The following is a 20,708-nucleotide window of genomic DNA, read 5'->3' on the forward strand; positions in this document are numbered from 1 at the left end:
GCGACGCAATTTAACACAATATTTTATAGTCGCTGACTTTGTAGATATAGACTTTTGACGTAGACTTGGAATGTACTAGGTACTTGGAATTATTTATGACCAACTGACGAAATGTTCTTACTTTTATATGCTTCTATTGTTGTTCACGAATTTTCTTGTGACACATTTTCTGAGGTGTTCTGTAATTGGCCCTGCGTTAGTTTTTTTAACTTTTGTTCAAAAGAACATTATGCAATGGTGACACGCATACATCCGAATATTAAAAACAAACCAATTGCAAGTGCAATTAGGACATCTATTAGGAATTCAATATTTATTCATAAAAAAAAGGACAAATTCAAACGCAAACGTTAAAATAACCTCCTTCATTTTCCTAATAATAATATAGAATAAATTGACTTGACCAATTTGAAAATTTGAGCATTTTTTAAATGTTCACAAGTCTAAATTATAATGTATCTATTCAAGTCCAATATTTTGCGTCTGTAAATCGTCGCATGTCTAAAAATCCACTTGTATTTAATTTTGGAAAAGAAATTAGAATTGTATCACTGGCCATTTGTTTCTAAATCGTCTTGTCAATCGTTTGAAATGAAATTAGAGTACCGTCGTGGACAAACCATTGCTCTTTGTCGGAAAATAGACTAAAGTGATTCATGGCATATTACGAAAGTGTTTACAAGTACCCGGTAAGGTCGTGCATGAAGTATAAAGCCTCGAAGAAAGTAAACAGTTATGTAGATTCAGTTACGCTAGCACAGTTCGAAACAAGGTCGAATATGACATAAACAGTCCGTGTATACGGATCGATATTTATTGAAACATTAAACTTATTGTATCGTATGATAAACATCGTATAAGAATTTCAAGGTCTGTCATTTTATCGTGCACTATATCTAGGTAGACTTTCTTTATTATTGCTCATCAGTACAGTGTCAGTACAGTTTACGATAGAAATATTATCAAGAATAATGTAGTAGATTATTCGACTCTTGTTCGCATAAATTAGTAAATAGTTTTGAATATCCACGTTTAGTGTTATTAAGATTAGGATGTTAATTCTATATATTTTATTAATTGGAGAACGTGTTTTTGAACATGGTTTAAAGTAGAGATTAAACGGCTTTGTAATAATCCAACTATACGATAATCGAGGAAATATGGATCTTATTATGTAAATATTGTAAAGTAATAGAATATTAAATCTTCCTCATCGAGGAACATTATTTCCTACAATAAATATTGGCGATGTGTTCATGCGGTGTTAGCACATCAGCTTTAAATAAATCGATTAACAAATCTGGATCGTCGATGATGTTGCATTTATTCTCTCCTTACTTACTTGCGATCATCTCTTCCTGTTTACCTGATGAAGTTCTCTTAACAAGTGTCAGCTTGGAATGATTAGCGAAGCGTCCCCCACTGCGCCAACTTAAGTTTCCATTCTTGTTTTCTATTGTCTCTAGGCACTTTCGCTGGAAATGTACACACTCTCGCTGAAGATGCCTTGTTCCTGTTTCAAGATTTGAGCTCTTAATTCCAACATTAACACGTGTCCAAAATCCTCGAAAATTTTTAGTGGAAAATCCAAGCAATTCTTTTAATCCTGTTTTGTTTAGAATTCTAGTAAAAATTGATGAAATGCTTCGAAATTTGGCAGAGTTATTACTTCTAATAATAGAGACAAGCCCTAAAAATTTCAAATTTTACTAACTTTCACTTACTTACCAAATTTCAAATAATAAATCTGCCAAATTTCAAAGCATTTCGTCAATTTTTACTAGAATTATAAACAAAAAAGTAAACGATTAAAATCAAATTCTTCTTTCATTAACAATTTCCGTTTAAAACATTTAAAATAGTGCGACGAAAATATTTGAAGTAGAGAGAGTAACTCGATATTTGCTAAACTGATATATAAAGAGTCACTGCATATGAAATTTCACGTGGAAAAATTAAACACATTTTAGTTACCAATATTAAAAATTAAGGGTTTGAAGGGATAAAATAAATAAATAAATAAATATTGAGAATTCAAAAGCTTCTTTTAGAGAATCCTGTACGTATCACTAACAGCGTAGTTCAAAGGTGTCTCCAGCTCGCGAAAAGTCTCTAAAATTCAACAGGATTAAATTCCCTTGGCCCTTTCCTTCCTAACGAGATTTTGCGAGAGATTTGGCGCTGTGTCGTCCCATTCAGGGGTCGAAGTGAACTCGATCGTACGGAACCGAATTACACGGGCCGTTCACCCGACGTTTCGGTCTGGATCAGTTCTTTCTGAATAAACTCCTTCCTTTTTTTCTTACAACTTTTTTGTCCGTTTTCGTTGTTACAGATTTTCATGATGCGGAACAACCACTTGACGTTGTCCACGTTTATCCCAGTTTGGAATGTCCCGGAATTGACGTCACTTTCTACTTTTTGGACACCTAAGGAAAAGAGGGTATCGTAATCAAGAAACAGTTTTTTAAGAAAATCCTTTTACGGAGAAACAGGTTCTGATTATTGTACACGTTCACCCCGTGGGGGTCATCGGTGACCGGCACTCGACTTGGGTATAGCGCCTCAGGGGTCACCGGTGACCTCCACCACGAAAAATGCATTAAACACAAGTATATAACTCACCTTGTCTGCTGTAGATAATATTTTAACGTAATACACATCGCATAAATAAAATATATACAGAGCGAGTGAGCGAGTAAGATTTGTTTTTGCTTTTAATGATACCAAGGTATGTTATAGATGATAGACAAGAATTTATTGTGTATATTCAAAGCTGTTGGCGCTTTTTAAATGGAATGGAGTATTTTTATTATTGCAATATTATAATATATTGACAGTGTATGTTGGATTATGATTTTATAAGAATCATTTCTCATAAGGTCACCATATTCAGGTTAAAATATTATCAGATGTTTGAATTTGTCGTGACGTCAAATTATAAAGTTAAAAATACATATGTAATTTTCAAGTATCTATATTTTGAGAACATCACCAATTAACTTTGCTTATCGTGTATTATATAAACATCAACGTTACGTCTAAATTAACATTTTTTAAACATACTTCATCGTTCGATTCGGCAGACAAGCTATTAAAAATATACAAATTTAATTATTACCAAACAAAATAAAGCGCTTGAATTGAGAACAAGTTTCCATAGATATTGATTTTTCACGGACTAACTCTCGTGATTACTCGGAGATTGCTTATTTGAATAACTCGAAAATATTCCAGTTTATTAGCATTCTTTACCGTTGCATTTACGTTTTTTCTTTTTGTTTCATTGATACCTGGTTGTGGAAAGCTTTAGGAGCTGTATAATAAGCTCGCGGCGCTATTGAAATAAGGAAATAAGGAAGAAATGGATTTCCTTGTTGGGCTATTGATCTCACAGTAGAAACTGTGCAAAAAGTTCATTAGCGTCGAAGAAAGCGAAGTCTTGTGAATCGCGATAAATTAAAGATGAATTCATCGTGCCTAACGAGGACCTGGACATCGCAATTCCTTTGCACAAGTTTTTGCTCGACGGCGACACGTTCGCGCGAAGTAACGATTCTTCATTTCAGTGTTTTATTCCTTACGACTCGTTCCGTTAGAAATTAGTATCGACTGATGCGTCAATCGATTTAGCGACAATTCTGAATTTCGTTGTCAATCAAAAATCGTCCTTCTATTTTTTACATTTTTGTGTGCATATTCAATCTGAAATCGTAACGATCGTTTTTCTTAGGAAATGGATTTCTCGTTCGACCTTTATAGTTTCCTTAATTTGTTCGGATAGTAAACTTTATGGTCACCGTGTGTATCCTTTCGAAGAATCGGAGATGTTTTACGACGGTATTTATTTCGAGCCAGCACTAATGAAGAACGCCCTTTGTTACCCCTTCTTCAATTACCGCGTTGGCTAGGAGGCTTTATAGCCGAAATCTTGGACGAAAATCTTCCGAGTATGAGCTGGGAAAGCAGCGTTAAAGGATTTCAATCGCACAATGCGTAATTGCACCAAAATTTATATGCGAATGCTGAGAGCCATGTTTCGCGCGGTGGATGGGTCTTCTACTAAGGAATGAACAAAGAAAATGAAATACAACGTTTACGTGAAAACTCAGGTTTAACTATCAACTTTAAACTATCATTTTGAATTATTTGTTGATGAATTGTTTGTTTTGAAAGTGTGTTTGTTTTGAAAGTGGCATGAACCACTTTGGTTTTAAATTGAAATATTTAAGAGTTACATAGATATAATGTTATAATTAATAACGAAATAAATAGCTCAATTGAACTGTCAACTATCATAAAGTTTCAGCTACGAGGCTAATGTAAAGAGAAGACCTCGAATTCTCCTTATTTCGTCAGTTTGTTAATTTAACTCTCATTCCAAAACATAGGGAAAAGGTTTATTTTCTTCTTGAAAAGGAATGGGACAAACTTGAATAACATTTTCACTTTTCATCATTTTAATAATTCTTATGTAATATATTCTAGCAATGAACAGTTAATTAAAAACGTTTCGAACATTTATTTAGGATACTCCTTAGTGTTGCAAGTTGTTCATGTATATCACAACAAATAAATTATGTGCAGCGAGAAATATTACAGAGGAGTGATGACATGAAATTATTTTTTAATAAAACGTACTCATCTCTCTAATAAGAATTAAAAATACTGGTTTTTTTTTAAAGGATACAGTATTAACAGATAGTGTGTCTACTATTATTATACGGCGAAACATTAAAATAAAGGGTGTGCTAGAAGAAATCACCAATATTAATTGCTACTTCAATTTTTAACATATGGAACTCAGTACAGCGGACCAAGTACAACAGTTCTTTAACGTATGCACGAGGTGTAGATCAAGATTAATGATCAAACGAAAGCTAACGAAAGATAATTAATGGTCTATACGTATCAACACGATTTTCAAAGTTCAACATTTAGTTTGATGAATTAGTCCATATTACTCGTAAGTAGGTTACGGAAGTTTTTTAAACGTCTTTCATTCGCAACTGTTTTCCATAAAATGAAATTATTAATGTAATGCAATAAAAAAACTATGAATTCACAAACAAGAAAACGTCAATGACCTTGAGTGAAATCTCCTTGAAAAATGACGTTGGCAAAAAAAAAAAATTGCAGCTTATGGGCTCCTCTGTACCATTCAAATTGCATGTAAAATATTTATAGTATAATCACAATCGAAAGAGACATTCAGATGGTCAAGTTTAGGTTGTACACCCTACACAGGATGTCCCAGAATTAAAGAACCGGAAATAGGGGTAGCTGAGACGATTCTGAAGCACAATTTCCTTTGCAAAGATATCGAATGATACTTCGTTTTTGAATTATTAACAAAAAACCACTGATCAATCACAGCGCTCGAGTAGCCCTGAGGTAGCCAACCAGTCCTGGCTCGAGTCTATGCTCTCGCGACTGAGCGCGCGTGAATGGGACGCTCTGATTGGTCGGTGTTTATTTCATTAATAATTCAAAAACTAAGCAACATCCGATATTTTTGCAAAGGAAATTCTCGTTCAGAATCGTCTCAGCTACACCTCATTCTCGGTTCTTACACTGATTCTGGGACACCCTGTATAAGTTTCTTTAACGAGAGTTGCCGCGAATAGTAAGTATTAGCACTGTTCGATCAGTTTGGGAACTTTATGACCAAACTGTAGCACTGTTACATTTTCATTAGCATTATCTGACCGTTGTTAGAAGATTTACATTTAATTTGCTCCTCAAACTTCTCGAGTTCTTCGGGAACTGTATTTGAATAATACTGCTAGGCGCATCTCCACTTCGCCACGTAGGATTCTTTCCATGAATATTGCATATATACAACGTTTTCTTGCATTTCGAAGTAACGATATCGATTATCTCGTTACAAGACTGGAGCAAGATAAGACTCCTCGTACGGGAAGATTTACATGTTTCAAGTCGGCGTTTCCAATCGCTCTCATGTATCAGGAGGATTATATCGGACTGAACATCTACCAGTTCGCCAAAATAGGTTACAGGAACACGTTGAAGCTTCTTGTTACCTAATCCCTTAGAGCTGTGCTTCTTAAACTTTTTTCATTCGCGACCCGATTTGTGATTGTGATTTGTGATTGTGAGAGAAAAAAAGTGTCAAACAAGTATCTAAAATTGACCAAATTGTTTTTTTTTTGTCAAAATGTGCGTTTTTGAATGAACTTTACGAAAAAAATTAATACAAATCTTAAAAACATAAATTTTTCGAATTTCGACATTTTTCATTTTTTTCGCAAGTCCCATCATGGGCCGAATTTTTGTTCTATTTGTTTCTTTAATTAAACATATCTTTTCTTCATTTTTCCGCAATTTATACATGTTTATATATCAATAAAAAATGTTTCTTATCTTTTCAAACAAAGCTCACTCGTGAACCGTGTGCATTTCCAAAAAATGCTCACCCGTGAAAGGGTTAAACATGTTCACATTCTCGATAATTCAACTGTTCATTGCGCGCTACATTTATGAATGTCAATGTTTGATTAATCCTTCTGTACGAACCAATGCAGGTGATTTCCCAACCACTTTGTACATCATCTTCCTTCAAAAATACGTTTCGTTACGCTATCTTCGCAGCTGAAATCGCTACGACGATCGTCGTTGCAACCGCCGTACAAGATTGCACCTGGAAAGATTGCATTTAGTAATACCGATTCACGCGTGTAAGTATATATCCTTTTCGCGTTCTCACGTAGCGGGCCGCGAATCGTGACTGCCGATCCCAGCTTGTTTTTATCCAGAAAAGAAAAAAAGTAGAGCTGTCAGACGAACGAGCCATCCCGTTCGCTGTAACCGGGAGGCTTAATAGGAAGATCGGCCAAAGATCTTAGACGTCGCTCGGTACGCGTCATAAGGCTCGTGGCTGTACGCAGATCGACTAATGTGAGAAATTCCGCGCCGAATGCAGACGGAACGCATTCTGAGCCGGCAACATCCACGTTGTGTAATTGGGCCGATGCGAAGAAGAGAACGTTGTTAACATCTCGCTACTTGTGAACGCGACATGCGAATTCTGTGAAAGATAAACGACTTTGTCTAGGAATCGGTGGTGTCGCTGAATATTTTTAGGATCTTAGAAGAGACAGCGTTTTTGGTCTCTCAGTTTTAGTCGAATATATCTTAACTAGATATGACGTAGAATAAAATTTTTGATTGGTTTAACACGTTGACTGCCGCGCGCATTTTACATGGTTCGCCCATGGCACCAATAAGGATTTTTTATTATGCGATGTATATTAAGTTAAAATATTATCTACAGCAAATAAGGTGAGTTATATAACGGTGCTCAATTATCAAGGTTTGTTTTTTCGTCTTGAGTTACTTTGCATCAAAATCTGAAAAAAATCACATAACTAGATTATAGTAAGATCGATACAAAATATATCCTATAATCTACAAAATTAATACATTGTATGGATTTTAATATTTTCATAAATACGTCGTTGAATGTCTGAGATAGAATCACGAAATTGTTTAATCCTTCATTTATCTGTTGCCTATTTACTCTAAATAACCGTGTTTGTATCGACTACATGCATTGTTAATTTGGTCTTTTAACTTATAAATATCATCAGTGACGAAGTATCGTCCAATTAGGATAGTGGATGATCACAGACGAATACAGAATAAACTATACCAATTACTTTCACTACTTAGAATTCAATTTAAAAATTCAACACGGTGGATCCAATGTGGCCGAAACACAATGAAAAATTATACAATTTAGATGGACTTTAGAGATTATTTATTCGTAGATTATTATATATACTATAGATTCTGAAAAATATTTTAGTACGTACTTAATAAACATCCAAAAAATTGTTTTGATATTGACGGTAGTTGAATAGAAAATAATTTTTTTCCTCTAAAATGTTTCATTCTTGATCATTTGTTTATTTATAGAAATTGTGCAAGTAAGAATTTACGGTTTAATTTTGCTCATTTGTAACATAGGTACCATCTCGCATTTTCAAACGTCTTTTGATAAAAAGTAAGAGAAGGAATAGATGTTCACCGCGAAGTTTTTACCACTCGCAAAATATGAAAAAATGTATTATATTTGGAGAGCGACGATGGACACATAAATTCCTCCAACGGGAACTCTCCAGAGAGATCAACTACGGTTTCCCAATACTGGAAACTTCAACGAATGAGCGCAGGGTGGTGTGTGGCGGAACGAGTCTCCTCGAAGGCCGCATCCGTTCACCCAACTCGGAAATATGCTTCTATTCATTTCATAACATTGCTCGTATTAGAGCTTTCAACTCGGAATTTCCGAATGAAAAATCTCAAGAATTCGTTCAAATGATAAGATAAGATGGAGTTACCTTTTATTGAAATCTGAAGAAGATTATTCCAACTTCCTCATGATGTAAAATCACATAATCAATTCATATTGGAATTTATATAAAAATATTTGCAAAATATGCAAAACATTCTCTGGAGCTTAATATTTTCATGAATATTATGTTGTATATGTGAAATAGAATTAAAGAATTGCCTAATCGTTTATTTTTCTATAATATTAATTGTCCTAGGTAACAATTTTTGTTCCAACATTTCCATTTTTCATTTATTAACTCATAGATATCAAATGGAATTTTATTTTGTTTATTACTGTATTTAAAAGAAAGATAATTAGAAATGAATACATTTATTACTTGAGTGCACGTAGTATCTGTCGTGTTATGTCAGAAATTTGATAAAAGTAGGTACACCTTCCATTTAAGTGAAATTTCAAATTGTAATATAGAATTGAATAGAATATTAAAATCATAAAAATCAAATAATAAAATACTCAAAAATTGTACATCTATTAATGCCTTAATCTGCATTGCAATTGTTACTTTACACTCTTCTCTATCAAATTATTAAATGTATTTCCAGAATATTGAAAGAAAATGTAATTCAACCTTGTTTAAACTGTCGCAGTAATCACAGAAGAAATATTTTTCTTAAAAGAATCACGATTTTTTTATCGTTTCTCACTACTGAATTAATTAATTACAGGACAAACCACTGATACTACATTAATTTTATAATTTAATATTAATAATTATATTTATAAATATAGTTCTTAATAGTTGTATTTATAAATTAAATAACAAAAAAATTAAAGACTCAACTATCTATAATTTAAGTATTCAGAATGATTATAATAAATAGTAAGAAGTGTAAAATAAATTTTGATCGACATTCTTTAATCAAGCAATAAAGTACAAGTTCTGGATAGAATAATTGTACGCATTAAAACTAATTGGGGACTAAATCGAACACCAATAGTTTCCAATGCTACATTTCTAATTGCAGAAAATCAGAACACCGCCAAATTCGTGCCCAGGCCCTACGATATTATTAATTAATTCTGGTAGTCAATATTGATTTAAGTTACTCGAGAAGTTAAAATAGCCTCTACTGGCTATTCAATTCTCCCTTCCACTCGCGAATCCAGCCAATCAGCTCTGAACCGAATTGATCAATGATTCTTTGGTTCAGGTTATTCTGGAGGTTATTCTAGAGATTATAAACGGATCGAACGGAAACGAAGAGAGACAGATTTTAGAAACCATAAAATAAATTTAGATTAGTGATTCTATAAATTCTTTATACTCCAATTTTAATCCTTCACCGCTAGATTTAGAAAGAATCCACGAATTAGAAGAAGACATCCTACATTAATACATATTAACGAAGGCTAATATTAACATGTCCATACTATTGAAATATATATCAATAGCTTTGACCATTTTCCAAAATTAAATCGTACGTAGGCAACCAACAGTTAGGATATTCCAGGAGGTCAGGATTAGAATTAAAATACCAATAAATAGACTTCCGGTAGATAAAGTGTTACTTTATGAATAATTTAGCTTTTGTTGCAATAACTTTAATTCTATTCAAAGTCAACGATGTTTGAGATTAACCGAGAAACTTAAATTCTGTTTCTTAATTAGAAATGGTTAATCAAAATATTCTAACGAGTCAGTTTCATCGCGCGTTTAAAAATAAACTGAACCACTTAACGAAGTAAATCTAGCGTATTTCCATTTTGCTGCATTGATTTCAACCATGCATTTGCAATTAATTAAGCACATCGTGTAATCTGTAATTGTAATCTGTAAAATACGTTGTCCATTTTTACTATGTAAAGTGTTAAGGAATTCGGATAATCGGGGTACGGATACGGGCGTCTCTCCTGTACTTATCAATAAAATGAAAGGAACTTTTGGGACAACCTAATATTTAAAAATATAGTTGGTGCTATACAGTGATGGGCTTTTGGGACAACCTAATATTTAAAAATATAGTTGGTGCTATACAGTGATGGGCTTTTGAACATTTTCCAGAGAAAGAAACGAGACAAACACATCGGCAAACTTCAGATTTATTGGAAGCCTAGGGTTTTTTGCCCATCTCTGGTGCTATAGGTTCACTCCGCCAGTGTGTACGAAACAATAACGTACGACCTACCGCGTACTCCGAATATTAATGGCGGTCATACGCGATGCTTGGAGAGTGAGAAAACAGGTAAACCTAGGACATAGTTAGGGTATGATCGTACCTGGACTCTATAACCAGCTCAAGAATAGCGAGATAAAAGCGGCAGGTAACGTCGAAGCCAGCTTAGTTGAAGAACACTGGGCAACGCGTTCGCCACGGTCGAGAACCCCTTTTTCTCGGCGCAGTCAGCAGCCCACAGTCGTACAGGTGAGGCTCATATCGACCTGCCGCCAGAAATACCGCGCAGCATCGACCGTCGTTGTTATACCTGGTTGTGTTTCCTCTTCCCCCGGGGCCGTGCCACCCCCGGCGGGGCGGCACGAGGGGCGAGAAGCGGGCAGCGGGGGATGCAGATAGTTGGTACGACGGTGGAGGGTTTGGGGGCTGACGCACGGCCTCGGTGCCGCGGCCAATCCCTGGATCCTGGAAACCGCGGCTGCGCCCTGTCGCGATTTTCCTCCCCGGTCGCAGGGTTCATGGGGATGGAAAGGGGGTAACGTACAACACGGTGGCGGGGAGGACTTCGAGGGCAGACGTTTCAAAGCCAGCCCAACGAAGAGACACACCGAGACGCCCCTGTCATCGGGAGCCCTTCGGTCTCAGTAAGTATTCCGAATGACTCTCTCTATTCGCACGTACGTACTCTTCTTGCACGCAGCCGCTCGCCTTTCACCCTTTCCTTCTAACCCTGGCATTATCAACGAACGTACCTCGAATTCTTTCCACCATGACCTTCGATCGGCGGTGTCGAGATCGCCGGTAGCTCGCTCTAGAGGTTCGCGGTATCATCGATGGTATCAATCGTTTACGAGGCCATCGATTTCTTTTCGATCGTTCCCCATCGAGCAGACATTACGCCCGCGAAACTGTTTCCTAATTCATCGGATACGTGAATTTTTCAGTGCACCCAATTGTCCCCCCGGTGCCCTGTTCCTTTCGAGTGACGGTGTCTATGTTCGAGGCGACCGTGTTCATGAATGGTCGAGCGACTTTTCATGCTTCGAGTGAAACGACGTGGTTCTTAAAGGACCTTGTTCCTCTCGCGTTGATGCAGTTTCGTTTAATCGAAACGGAAGGGACCGAACGTTACATAACATATTATGCTGCAACGTAGACGCGTAGAGTTTGAACGCCGAGCTGTTTCCAGTGGCTGACTCTTTCGTTTAACCGGAGAAATCTTTGCGTCGCGATACAACTATAATTCAAAAGTTAAACCGTTTCGATTGCTGCGAGTTGCATTGTTGGATTGAAATTAATGTAAATAATACGTGGCCACCAAATAACCGTACCGCAGCCTGGTAGGCTATGGGGAATTACCTTGGGAAGACACGCACATGTGTAATGTCCAGTGTTCTTCAAACGGAAAGTAAAGAAGGCACCGGATGTTATAGATAGCTGTATAAATTCTAAGTATAGATTGTTCACTGGTAACGCGTGCATAAGATAATAGGTAGGTTAGGGAAAATTGTGTCGGTATCGAAGAAGGAATGAACAAAAATGTGATTATTATCGATAGGCCGAGGGGGAATACGCTAAGGACCGACAATTCTTTGATTACTTCTCCGTGGAATTGCGAGCCATTTTTTTCTGCGTAATCTACGTAACCGAGAACATAATAATGATCGATGTATTGAATTTTGTTTGTTTCTTTTGTTTCAAGTCGCATGCTTCCTTGGAATATTGACGATCGTACTATTTATACACAGTGATTTGACCTGTTATTTATTCGACAGCGTATTCTTAAGATTTAGGGTAAAACGTTCAGTCAGTGCGGTTATATAAGATTCATTATTCCTTTTTCTCTCAGGAACGCCAACGTATTTTTTCGCCATTTGACGTCATCGGGCAGTCGTTGGATGGCCCTTGGTTGATTTAATATTCTCCTTAGCTCTTCTTACCTTCTGCATTCGATTAACCTCACTTGAGGTATTAGTGACCACAGTCGTGTAGCTTTTTAAATTTACGTTTATATAACACGTAGCTTTGTAATTTCAGTCGCTGACTGAACAGATACTTCGAATTAATGATAAGAAGTTTATTCGACGAAGTTGTGTGAGATTGAGTATTTCTATTATTTTTTATCAAAAATTCTAATGTATTTTTAATAATTTTTCACGATTCGAAGTTGTCAGATTGTCGTTGGTTGGTCCTTGGTTGATTTAATACTCCCCTTACCTCTTCGTACCTTCTGCATTCGATTAACCTCGCTTGGGGTATCAGCCCTTAATCACCCTAAGTTTCAAATTTGATACCGGACTTTTGAATCGAATTGTAATTGGTTTGTTGCACTCGCAATTGGTTTGCTTTTAATATTTGGCTGTATGTATGTTACCATTGCACAATGTTATTTCGAACAAAAGTTGAAAAAATAAACTTTAGCTGTGAAAATTGTTCAAATAATAACTACATTGATACTTTTTTAAATTTAATTGGGAAAATCAGGCATCCAAGAATTAATGGTCAAAGTCGTGTAGTGTATTTATATTTATATACATGTAGCTTTGTAATTTGAGTCGTAACAGATATTTCAAATTAAGGATAAGAAGTTTATTCGATGAAGTTGTGTAAGACTATTCCTGTTTTTTTTAAAAAAAAATACTAATGTATTTGTTCTCGATTTGAGGTCATCGGGCAGTCATTGGATAGTCTTTGATTTATTTATTAGTGGCGATAGTCATGCAGTACCCCTATTTCTATTTACATAACATATAGCTTCATCATTTGATTTGTAATAAATCCTTCAGATTGACGTGGAAGATATTTAGACAGTGAAGTTACACAAAATTATTCGAATTTCGTTAAGTCAATCGACGTCATTCAGTCGTTGGACGACCCTTGGTTAATTTACTTCATCGAACTGTCCGCATTTCACTAAAATATGTTAGATCCTTAAAATCGCAGCTCTTTCTTATGAATTTTTCTTCATTAGGTATGCATGTTCAATTCTATTTCCGTCCTCGTGAGCTTCATGTAACTGTTATTGAAGGTCCCTTAACCCTTAAATGGACGATTTTTTTTTCTTTTTTCCTAGTTGTCAAAATTACAAAAAAATAAAAGAAGGTCAATTTTATCTGTGATGTTCAGTATGTTGTTTAAAAATAACATTGTCCATTTAAGGGTTAACGTGTCGGTATTGTTAGACTGCCTATGTTCATGCAAATTCATATTTTTACAGATTCAACCGAAAAATTAATATTTAAATAAAAGTCGTACTCCCTCCACAGTATATGTAATTTATCACTACCTTCTTGTATATTTTTTCACTTCTGCACATTCTCCTACATTTTCTCATATTTTCACTTGCCATAAGCGTAGCAACGCTTACGATTTAGTTAGTGCATAACGCGCTGTCTCAACACTCCTTTTCACAAAGTCTCCTTACACTCTGACCCACAACATTTCAATGCCACCATAACAATTGCAATTCGTGTTTTTGAAAAATGGGACGTCCGCGTGTTTGTTTCAGGCTCGGTTTTGACTTTGACTGAAAAGGTGGAGGGCCCAGGGACGCGGGGAGCCAAGGAGTCGTTGAACGACTCGAAGGACGAGGACGGACCGGACGTTGGCACAACTCTGAGTAACTTGTTCTCCGGACTTCCAGCTTTGGCGGGTCCCCAACGCCTCGCCAACTCCCTCAGGCAGAAGTTCGCCAATAACTCCGGTAAGTTGACGAATTTTCTTCGGTCCACGGCGTTCCCCTCGGCCGTGGAAAATCTACGCGTCTATGGAGGCTCGTTACGATCGTTGACGAAGTTACGGTCCCCCGCACGCCCACCAGTCGCCTTAATTAATAAACGAGGGTGTCGACACGTACCGAACAACGTTACGAGGGACGTCAGTTTACGAATGATCGTTTCACGCAAATAATTAATCCGTTCTGCTTCGACCGAGGTACATCATTTAATGTAGCGAGCGAGACACGACGTTTATCAGCATCTTCAACTTAATACACGTTGGCTAATGTTGCAAGTTGTGGCGGTTCTGTTCTTCAAATTTAATTTGTTCGAATACAAAATTTAGCAAAACTTTGAACGTTTGAACGAAATTTCTTTGCTCCTTGGAACACAGTTTCGGGTTATTACGCTGATTTTAATCGTATTGACTTCAGGCTTCGAATACGCGATAAATAAAGTTTCATCGAGTACAAATATTTCATTTAAAGTTCATTTAGAATTCAGTACGCGTTTTCGAATGTGAAATATAATTAATTTCATAAAACGTATACACAGTATCCTTGAAATTATTTTTACGAAACCATATTCCAACGTAATAATTAAATATCGACCATAAATATCCAAAACAAGTATCGAGTTCCTACCCCTATCATTTCAGAAAACAGAAAATCAAAATCTCCCAAGTAAATCTCCCAGTACGCAAAGTTTCGACCGAATCGGTGACCCGAAGGCCTCGCACTCTCCTTTTAGTCGAGCGAGAATTCATCGAACAATTACCAGGAACCGTATTTATAGAGCCGCATTATAAAGCCATAACGTCGAACAATTCGACCTTCACCCTCGTTTCATCGTCAAGAATACCGTGTTTTTTATCTCTCGTAACACGATGCGCAATACAAGCCATAGGTAGCTAGGTACCGATCGTGACACCTTATCGAGGGGGAGCCTCCACCCGGTGTTGTATTCACTTCTATACCCATCAGAAGCAACCGAGGAATCAGCGACACGGTGCGTTGTTGGTAGACGCAGTGCAAAAAAAAAATAAAAAAAAAACCTTCAACGAACGTGGACGAGCTCGACCGCGCCGTCGACGCTAGCAAAAGGTCGCGTTGGGGTGGTGAACGGAATCGGTAAGCGCCGATCAGGCCGGGTCAGGGCTCCCCTTTCTTTCGAACTCGTCCGAGAATCTTTCATTGGCCCGCGGTGCGAAGCATTACCCGTAACGAGAAATTTTCGACCTGGTAAATCGGATCCAGGGGAAAAAACGGAAGCTACCGGTCGGGCAAAAGAAGGAGAATTAAAAAACAAAAACAAAAAAAAACCAAAAAAAAAAAAGGAAAAATGCAGGATTTCGGGAGCTAACCGTGCCAACTCGGTGATTTGTTGTAGGTTATCCCCGGCCCGGCCTGATGCGCGCCGCCCCAATCGCGACGATCTCTTCGTCACGGTCGCTCCCAAGGTCGCACGAAGTGATCGCGTTTAGTTCCTCTTATTAAAACCCTGGAAGACGATCCTGTTCTATTAAAGGCGGCTACCTAAAGCGACCACGATGTCGACGACGATACCGATACTCAACATCGAGCTCGGCGAGCTCAAGGAGCTTGTCTGGATGAAGCTGCAGGAGCCGAAGGCTCAACGCAAGCTAGTTCTAGTGATCGTCTCGATAGCGTTGCTGCTCGACAACATGCTCTACATGGTGATAGTGCCGATCATACCCGATTACCTCAAGTACATCGGCGCGTTCGGCGAGGACGAAGGACAGGATGCGAACGCGACCGGGCCGCCCGTTCATCACGGTCAAGATTCAGCGACGGGGGTGTTGTTCGCGTCGAAAGCCATCGTTCAGCTGATGGTGAACCCGTTCTCGGGCGCCCTGATAGACAGAATCGGTTACGATCTGCCGATGATGATAGGACTGTCCATAATGTTCTTGTCGACCGCCGTTTTTGCTTGCGGCAGGAGTTACGGTGTCTTGTTCTTCGCTAGGAGCCTTCAAGGAGTGGGCTCCGCGTTCGCGGACACCAGCGGCTTGGCCATGATAGCGGATCGTTACACGGAGGAGTCGGAGCGCTCGAAAGCTCTCGGTATCGCGTTAGCTTTCATTAGTTTCGGGTGCTTGGTGGCTCCGCCGTTCGGCGGCGCTCTGTATCAGTTCGCCGGCAAAGAGGTACCCTTTCTGATACTCGCTTTCATCAGTCTCGCCGACGGATTCATGCTTCTGCTGGTGATGAAACCGCTGAAGGAACAGCTGCAGATGAAGCACGAGGACCAAGCGCCGTCGATACCTATCTGGCGACTGCTGATGGACCCGTACATCGCCGTGTGCGCCGGTGCCTTGATGATGTCGAACGTCGCGCTCGCCTTTCTGGAGCCCACCATCTCGTTGTGGATGGAAGACCACATAACTCGGGATAATTGGAAAATGGGAATGATATGGCTGCCGGCGTTCTTCCCTCACGTGTTCGGCGTGATGATCACCGTCAAGATGGCCAAGCAGTATCCCCAGCATCAGTGGTTGATGGCCGCCGGCGGTCTCGCGTTGGAAGGCCTGTGTTGCTTCATGATACCGTTTTGCACTTCTTACAAAGTTCTCATGATCCCGCTATGCGGGATCTGCTTCGGCATAGCTCTCATCGACACCGCCCTGCTGCCCACTTTGGGCTACCTGGTGGACGTCAGATACGTGTCCGTCTACGGCAGTATCTACGCCATCGCCGATATCTCGTACAGCTTGGCGTACGCGGTGGGGCCCATAATAGCCGGCGGCGTCGTCGAGGCGATCGGCTTCACCGCTCTGAATATCGGCATAGCGTTCTCGAATCTGCTCTACGCGCCCGTGCTAATGTACCTGAAGCACATCTACGACTTCAAGCCGTTCCAGGACGAAGCGGACGTCCTGATGCAGGACCCGCCCGACAAGGAGTACCAGACGTACGTGCTCCAAGAGCAGAGGACGCTCTCCGGTGAAATCGGCAATCACCTGAACCAGACTCGCATGGAGACGAACGTGGATCAAGGTTACGAGCAGAATTACCAAGGCGGCCAGAGCTACGAGCAGCCTGGATACGGGCAGAATATTAATGCACCGGGATACAATCAGGCGGCAGGAGGATACGAGCAACCGCCGATGTACGAGCAACCGGCCAATTACGGTCAGCAGCCCGCTCAGGGTTACGCTCAGCAGAGATCCTACGGGCAGGAACCCCAGGGAGGAGGTCAGATGGACGCCAATCCATTCAGGAGACCTCCTCCTCCTCCTCCTAACGTCGAGCAGAGACCCGCGGGCGAGAGCAACCCCTTCAGGCAAGGAATGTTTTAAGTTCACGAAACAGCCCGCTGGTATTCGTCACCGTCGATGATCGAATCGATTCTCGGTGGAAATGCCGCGCCACGGCGATGCGAATACCACAGAACAGTCTTCGAGACAAGCTTCCAGTTATTAAGAAAATTAACGTCGTGTGCACGCTGACTATCCTCTGGGAACTATGGCGTTCGGTATCTTTCGGTGATCATGAAGTGCGTCGATAATGTATCATCCTGTGATTAGAAATTCGTCGAAGCAGACTTCCAAAACGATTACTTCGATATTATAGGAATCATCTAACGAGGGTACATCACGAGGTTCTATGCTCGAATCGTTCTCAACGATGGTCTTGGCATCGGGTTAAGTGGTAGTGTCGAGAACACTTGTAGAAGTTAGTGTTTTACGTTCGAGGAGTAACCTCGCGATTCGAGAGATTCTTGATTAAACCGAGGAGAGAAGGGAAACGTAGATGAAACGGGGAAGGAGAATGGAATTAGTGTAGAACTATAAATTGTGAATAAACGTCGCCGACGTTTAACGCGTCGACTGTCGTGTTAAGCGAGTTTGAATAAGTGTCTCGGATGATCTTTTACGATATCATACGAAGATCCATCGACCATTTTTTACGAGTAAGGAACTTTCGAGTATTTATTTCCTAATTCACGTTGAGAGTATCAGCGATCACTGATATCTCGTTGGTAAACAAATTTAGAAATATCACTTTTTAAAGAAATACGGTAGACTTTCGTGTACGAGAATTTTTCACGCAATAACGCGAGCAGGGGATATCTTTTAGGGTTGCTTAGGAGCCAAATTATAATTCTGTCTCGAAATCAAGGGCTGGATCAAATAATTGAAAACGAGTTGCTACTTTCTACTTCATTTATTTTAATGATATAATTTCATGCTTTGGAACAAAATTCTGTATAAATTTTATAATATAACGAACAACACACGAATCTAATGGGAGAATGTGCTTGGACTATAAAAATATCAATATTGACGTTAATGTTATTTAATGATAGTCGTGTAGAATTGAGGGATGTGCATTAATCAGGAGGCAGATCCATTTATAACCAAAAAACCATACAAAGATGGACCTACCTCGTTACTGCATTCCCTCAATTGTCAACGTTCTCGTCTGTTATTCTTGCCCGAATGTTTTATTAACAGTATTTCATGAGAAATTATTTTTCTCGAGAAGGTGAAAGTTCTAGATGCGTTGTACGAGAAGTCGCGTCACAAGGAAATATTAATCGCAATATCTCTAACGCGTTGTACGGTAGTCTACTGTATACGTATTTCAGAAACTTGTGGTAAATTCTTTGGAAACTATGTTTCGTTGAAAAAGAAACCAACATGACACTCGACGCGTTAGAAGTAAGAAAAGATGTTGTACAGGGTGTCGCAGAAATTGTAACTACACTTTGATTGTTTATAACGTGCTTATTAAATATGATACAATTTGCTTTGAACATTTACAGCAACCTACATTAACTTATATTTTTGTATCGCACTATGTTGATATTTTCAAATTGATGCTGGCGTAACGAACCTATGGAATCGCGCATATTTAAAAATATTTCATACGAAATTTCAGCGCACTCCCTTTTCAATGAACAAGTTGTATGCCAAACTACTCGTGAAAATTCTTATGAGACTATCACTTTGTTCCTATATACAACTGAAACTTATCTTTGTTGAATTGAAACTAGTACTTAATTCACGAATGTTATACAGATCTCACCTTCAGAATTAGTTTATTTAATATTTTAGTGAAAAATTCTGTCACCCATATGTGGATGACGTGGCGATCAACGTGTTAATCAACGGTTGTAGATTCTGTACACCCACGTGAAAAGGATGTAGTCGTGCGAAGTTCGAAGAAATAATATCCCGCATCCTCGAAATCAGCTAACAAAGTCTAGTACCATTTTCTCGCGACACCGTGTATACGTTTGGACGTAAGTTTGCAGACCAATTTGCACGACACGTCGGGAGGAACGAATGATTTGCACAAAAGTAGAAATAGAGAAGCGGCGAGAGTAAGACCGAAGTGAGAAACGTCATGCGAACGATGCGAGGGTGATATACACGAGTACAAGGAGAAAGGTAAACATCGTTAGAGAGTAACGGAAAAGAAATATCGGCGAAAGGGGTGATCCCGGTGGATAGTTGTACGTTGTGGACGAGAGTCGAAGGAACAACGTAATCCCAACGGAGGCTTCCCCTCAGCAAGGACCTTCGTTGGCGAGTTGCCGCTGGCAAATCCTTGGTTTTTATCGGTTAGGTTTGCGTTACGTTGCTGAACCGAAGTATCATATCATTAGTTAAGACGACAAGAAATTAGCTTCGAGCTTTCGTGTAGGTAGCTGTATAGGAAACGTGTACGGCGAACGGGAGGACACGGTTCTGCCTCGGCCGTGGTGTAACGATATGGGGCGGTGTACGTTGCGCCTATTAACGCGTAATATGTCGTTGTTATTCAATTTTACCTCCTATTGTTAATAGACGAACGGTACTTTCATTAGTAATCCGAATTAAACGTTGAACGCGATTCATCAGATTTCGAGAGACCTCGAGAGGTATTACGACACGATAGTTGCATTGTTTCGACGTGCCAGATTGCTAATCGGTCATTAATGTAAAGGTCGGAAATTTTATACAGTTTGATATTTATCACTTATAATTTAACCGTGGACGAGGATCGAAGAGACTTAGTCAGCGTTCCATTAGCACATTTTTAGTAGAGCGGTACGAATCGTTTCTGAAAGAAGTACGATGGGCAAAACAAGCTTTGGCACACTCATTTTCTTTTAACATTTTAATGCGTTATCCCTCTGAACTCGAAGCACTTCTTATAGGCACTGACGAAGCTTCACGTTTGGCGATCCAAGACAGTCGAAGTGCGTTCCTCTGGTATGACGACAATATACTGTGCTGGAGATCGAACTGTTCGATGATTCAGAGTTAGATTGTATATTTCGTTGATCACATTATTTGGTCGTTTGTTGAACGATGAAATTAAGAGTTTCAGAGTTAATTTTTGAAGTTAGGAAAACGTGGTTAGATCTCGAATCGATAAATTCACATACACTTCTTATCGAACCGTATATGTATATTTAAAGAGAAAAGAAATTACAATGTCTATAAGAAAAAAAAAAATATATATATATATATAATTATGAAAGAAT

General features: G+C 38.8%; 1 protein-coding gene and 1 long non-coding RNA gene across 4 annotated transcripts in view; one reads left to right on the forward strand and one right to left on the reverse strand.

Moving 5' to 3' along the window:
* Positions 1 to 923: 923 nt before the first annotated feature.
* LOC128885646 (uncharacterized) lies at positions 924 to 10,725 on the reverse strand. Its single transcript, XR_008459636.1, has 3 exons — positions 10,598 to 10,725; positions 2,075 to 2,429; positions 924 to 1,513 (listed from the first exon to the last, which is right to left on the reverse strand). It is a non-coding gene; the product is annotated as an uncharacterized LOC128885646 (long non-coding RNA).
* A 204-nt stretch (positions 10,726 to 10,929) lies between these two features.
* The window catches only part of LOC128885624 (vesicular acetylcholine transporter), a 130,221-nt gene continuing 120,442 nt past the window's right edge, over positions 10,930 to 20,708 (forward strand). Inside the window, exons 1-3 of one of the 3 annotated variants that reach the window (XM_054139740.1) lie at positions 11,047 to 11,138; positions 14,003 to 14,197; positions 15,600 to 19,371. In XM_054139740.1, the coding sequence (XP_053995715.1) occupies positions 15,760 to 17,529 (1,770 nt within the window). In that variant the 5' untranslated portion in view covers positions 11,047 to 11,138; positions 14,003 to 14,197; positions 15,600 to 15,759 and the 3' untranslated portion in view covers positions 17,530 to 19,371. Of the gene's footprint in view, positions 11,139 to 14,002; positions 14,198 to 15,599; positions 19,372 to 20,708 lie in introns of those variants that run through there. The other 2 variants (XM_054139738.1, XM_054139739.1) reach the window with 2 other exon arrangements.

Source organism: Hylaeus anthracinus, unplaced genomic scaffold (assembly GCF_026225885.1).
Source record: "Hylaeus anthracinus isolate JK02 unplaced genomic scaffold, UHH_iyHylAnth1.0_haploid 11981, whole genome shotgun sequence".
In the NCBI taxonomy this organism is placed as follows: Eukaryota; Metazoa; Arthropoda; class Insecta; order Hymenoptera; family Colletidae; genus Hylaeus; species Hylaeus anthracinus.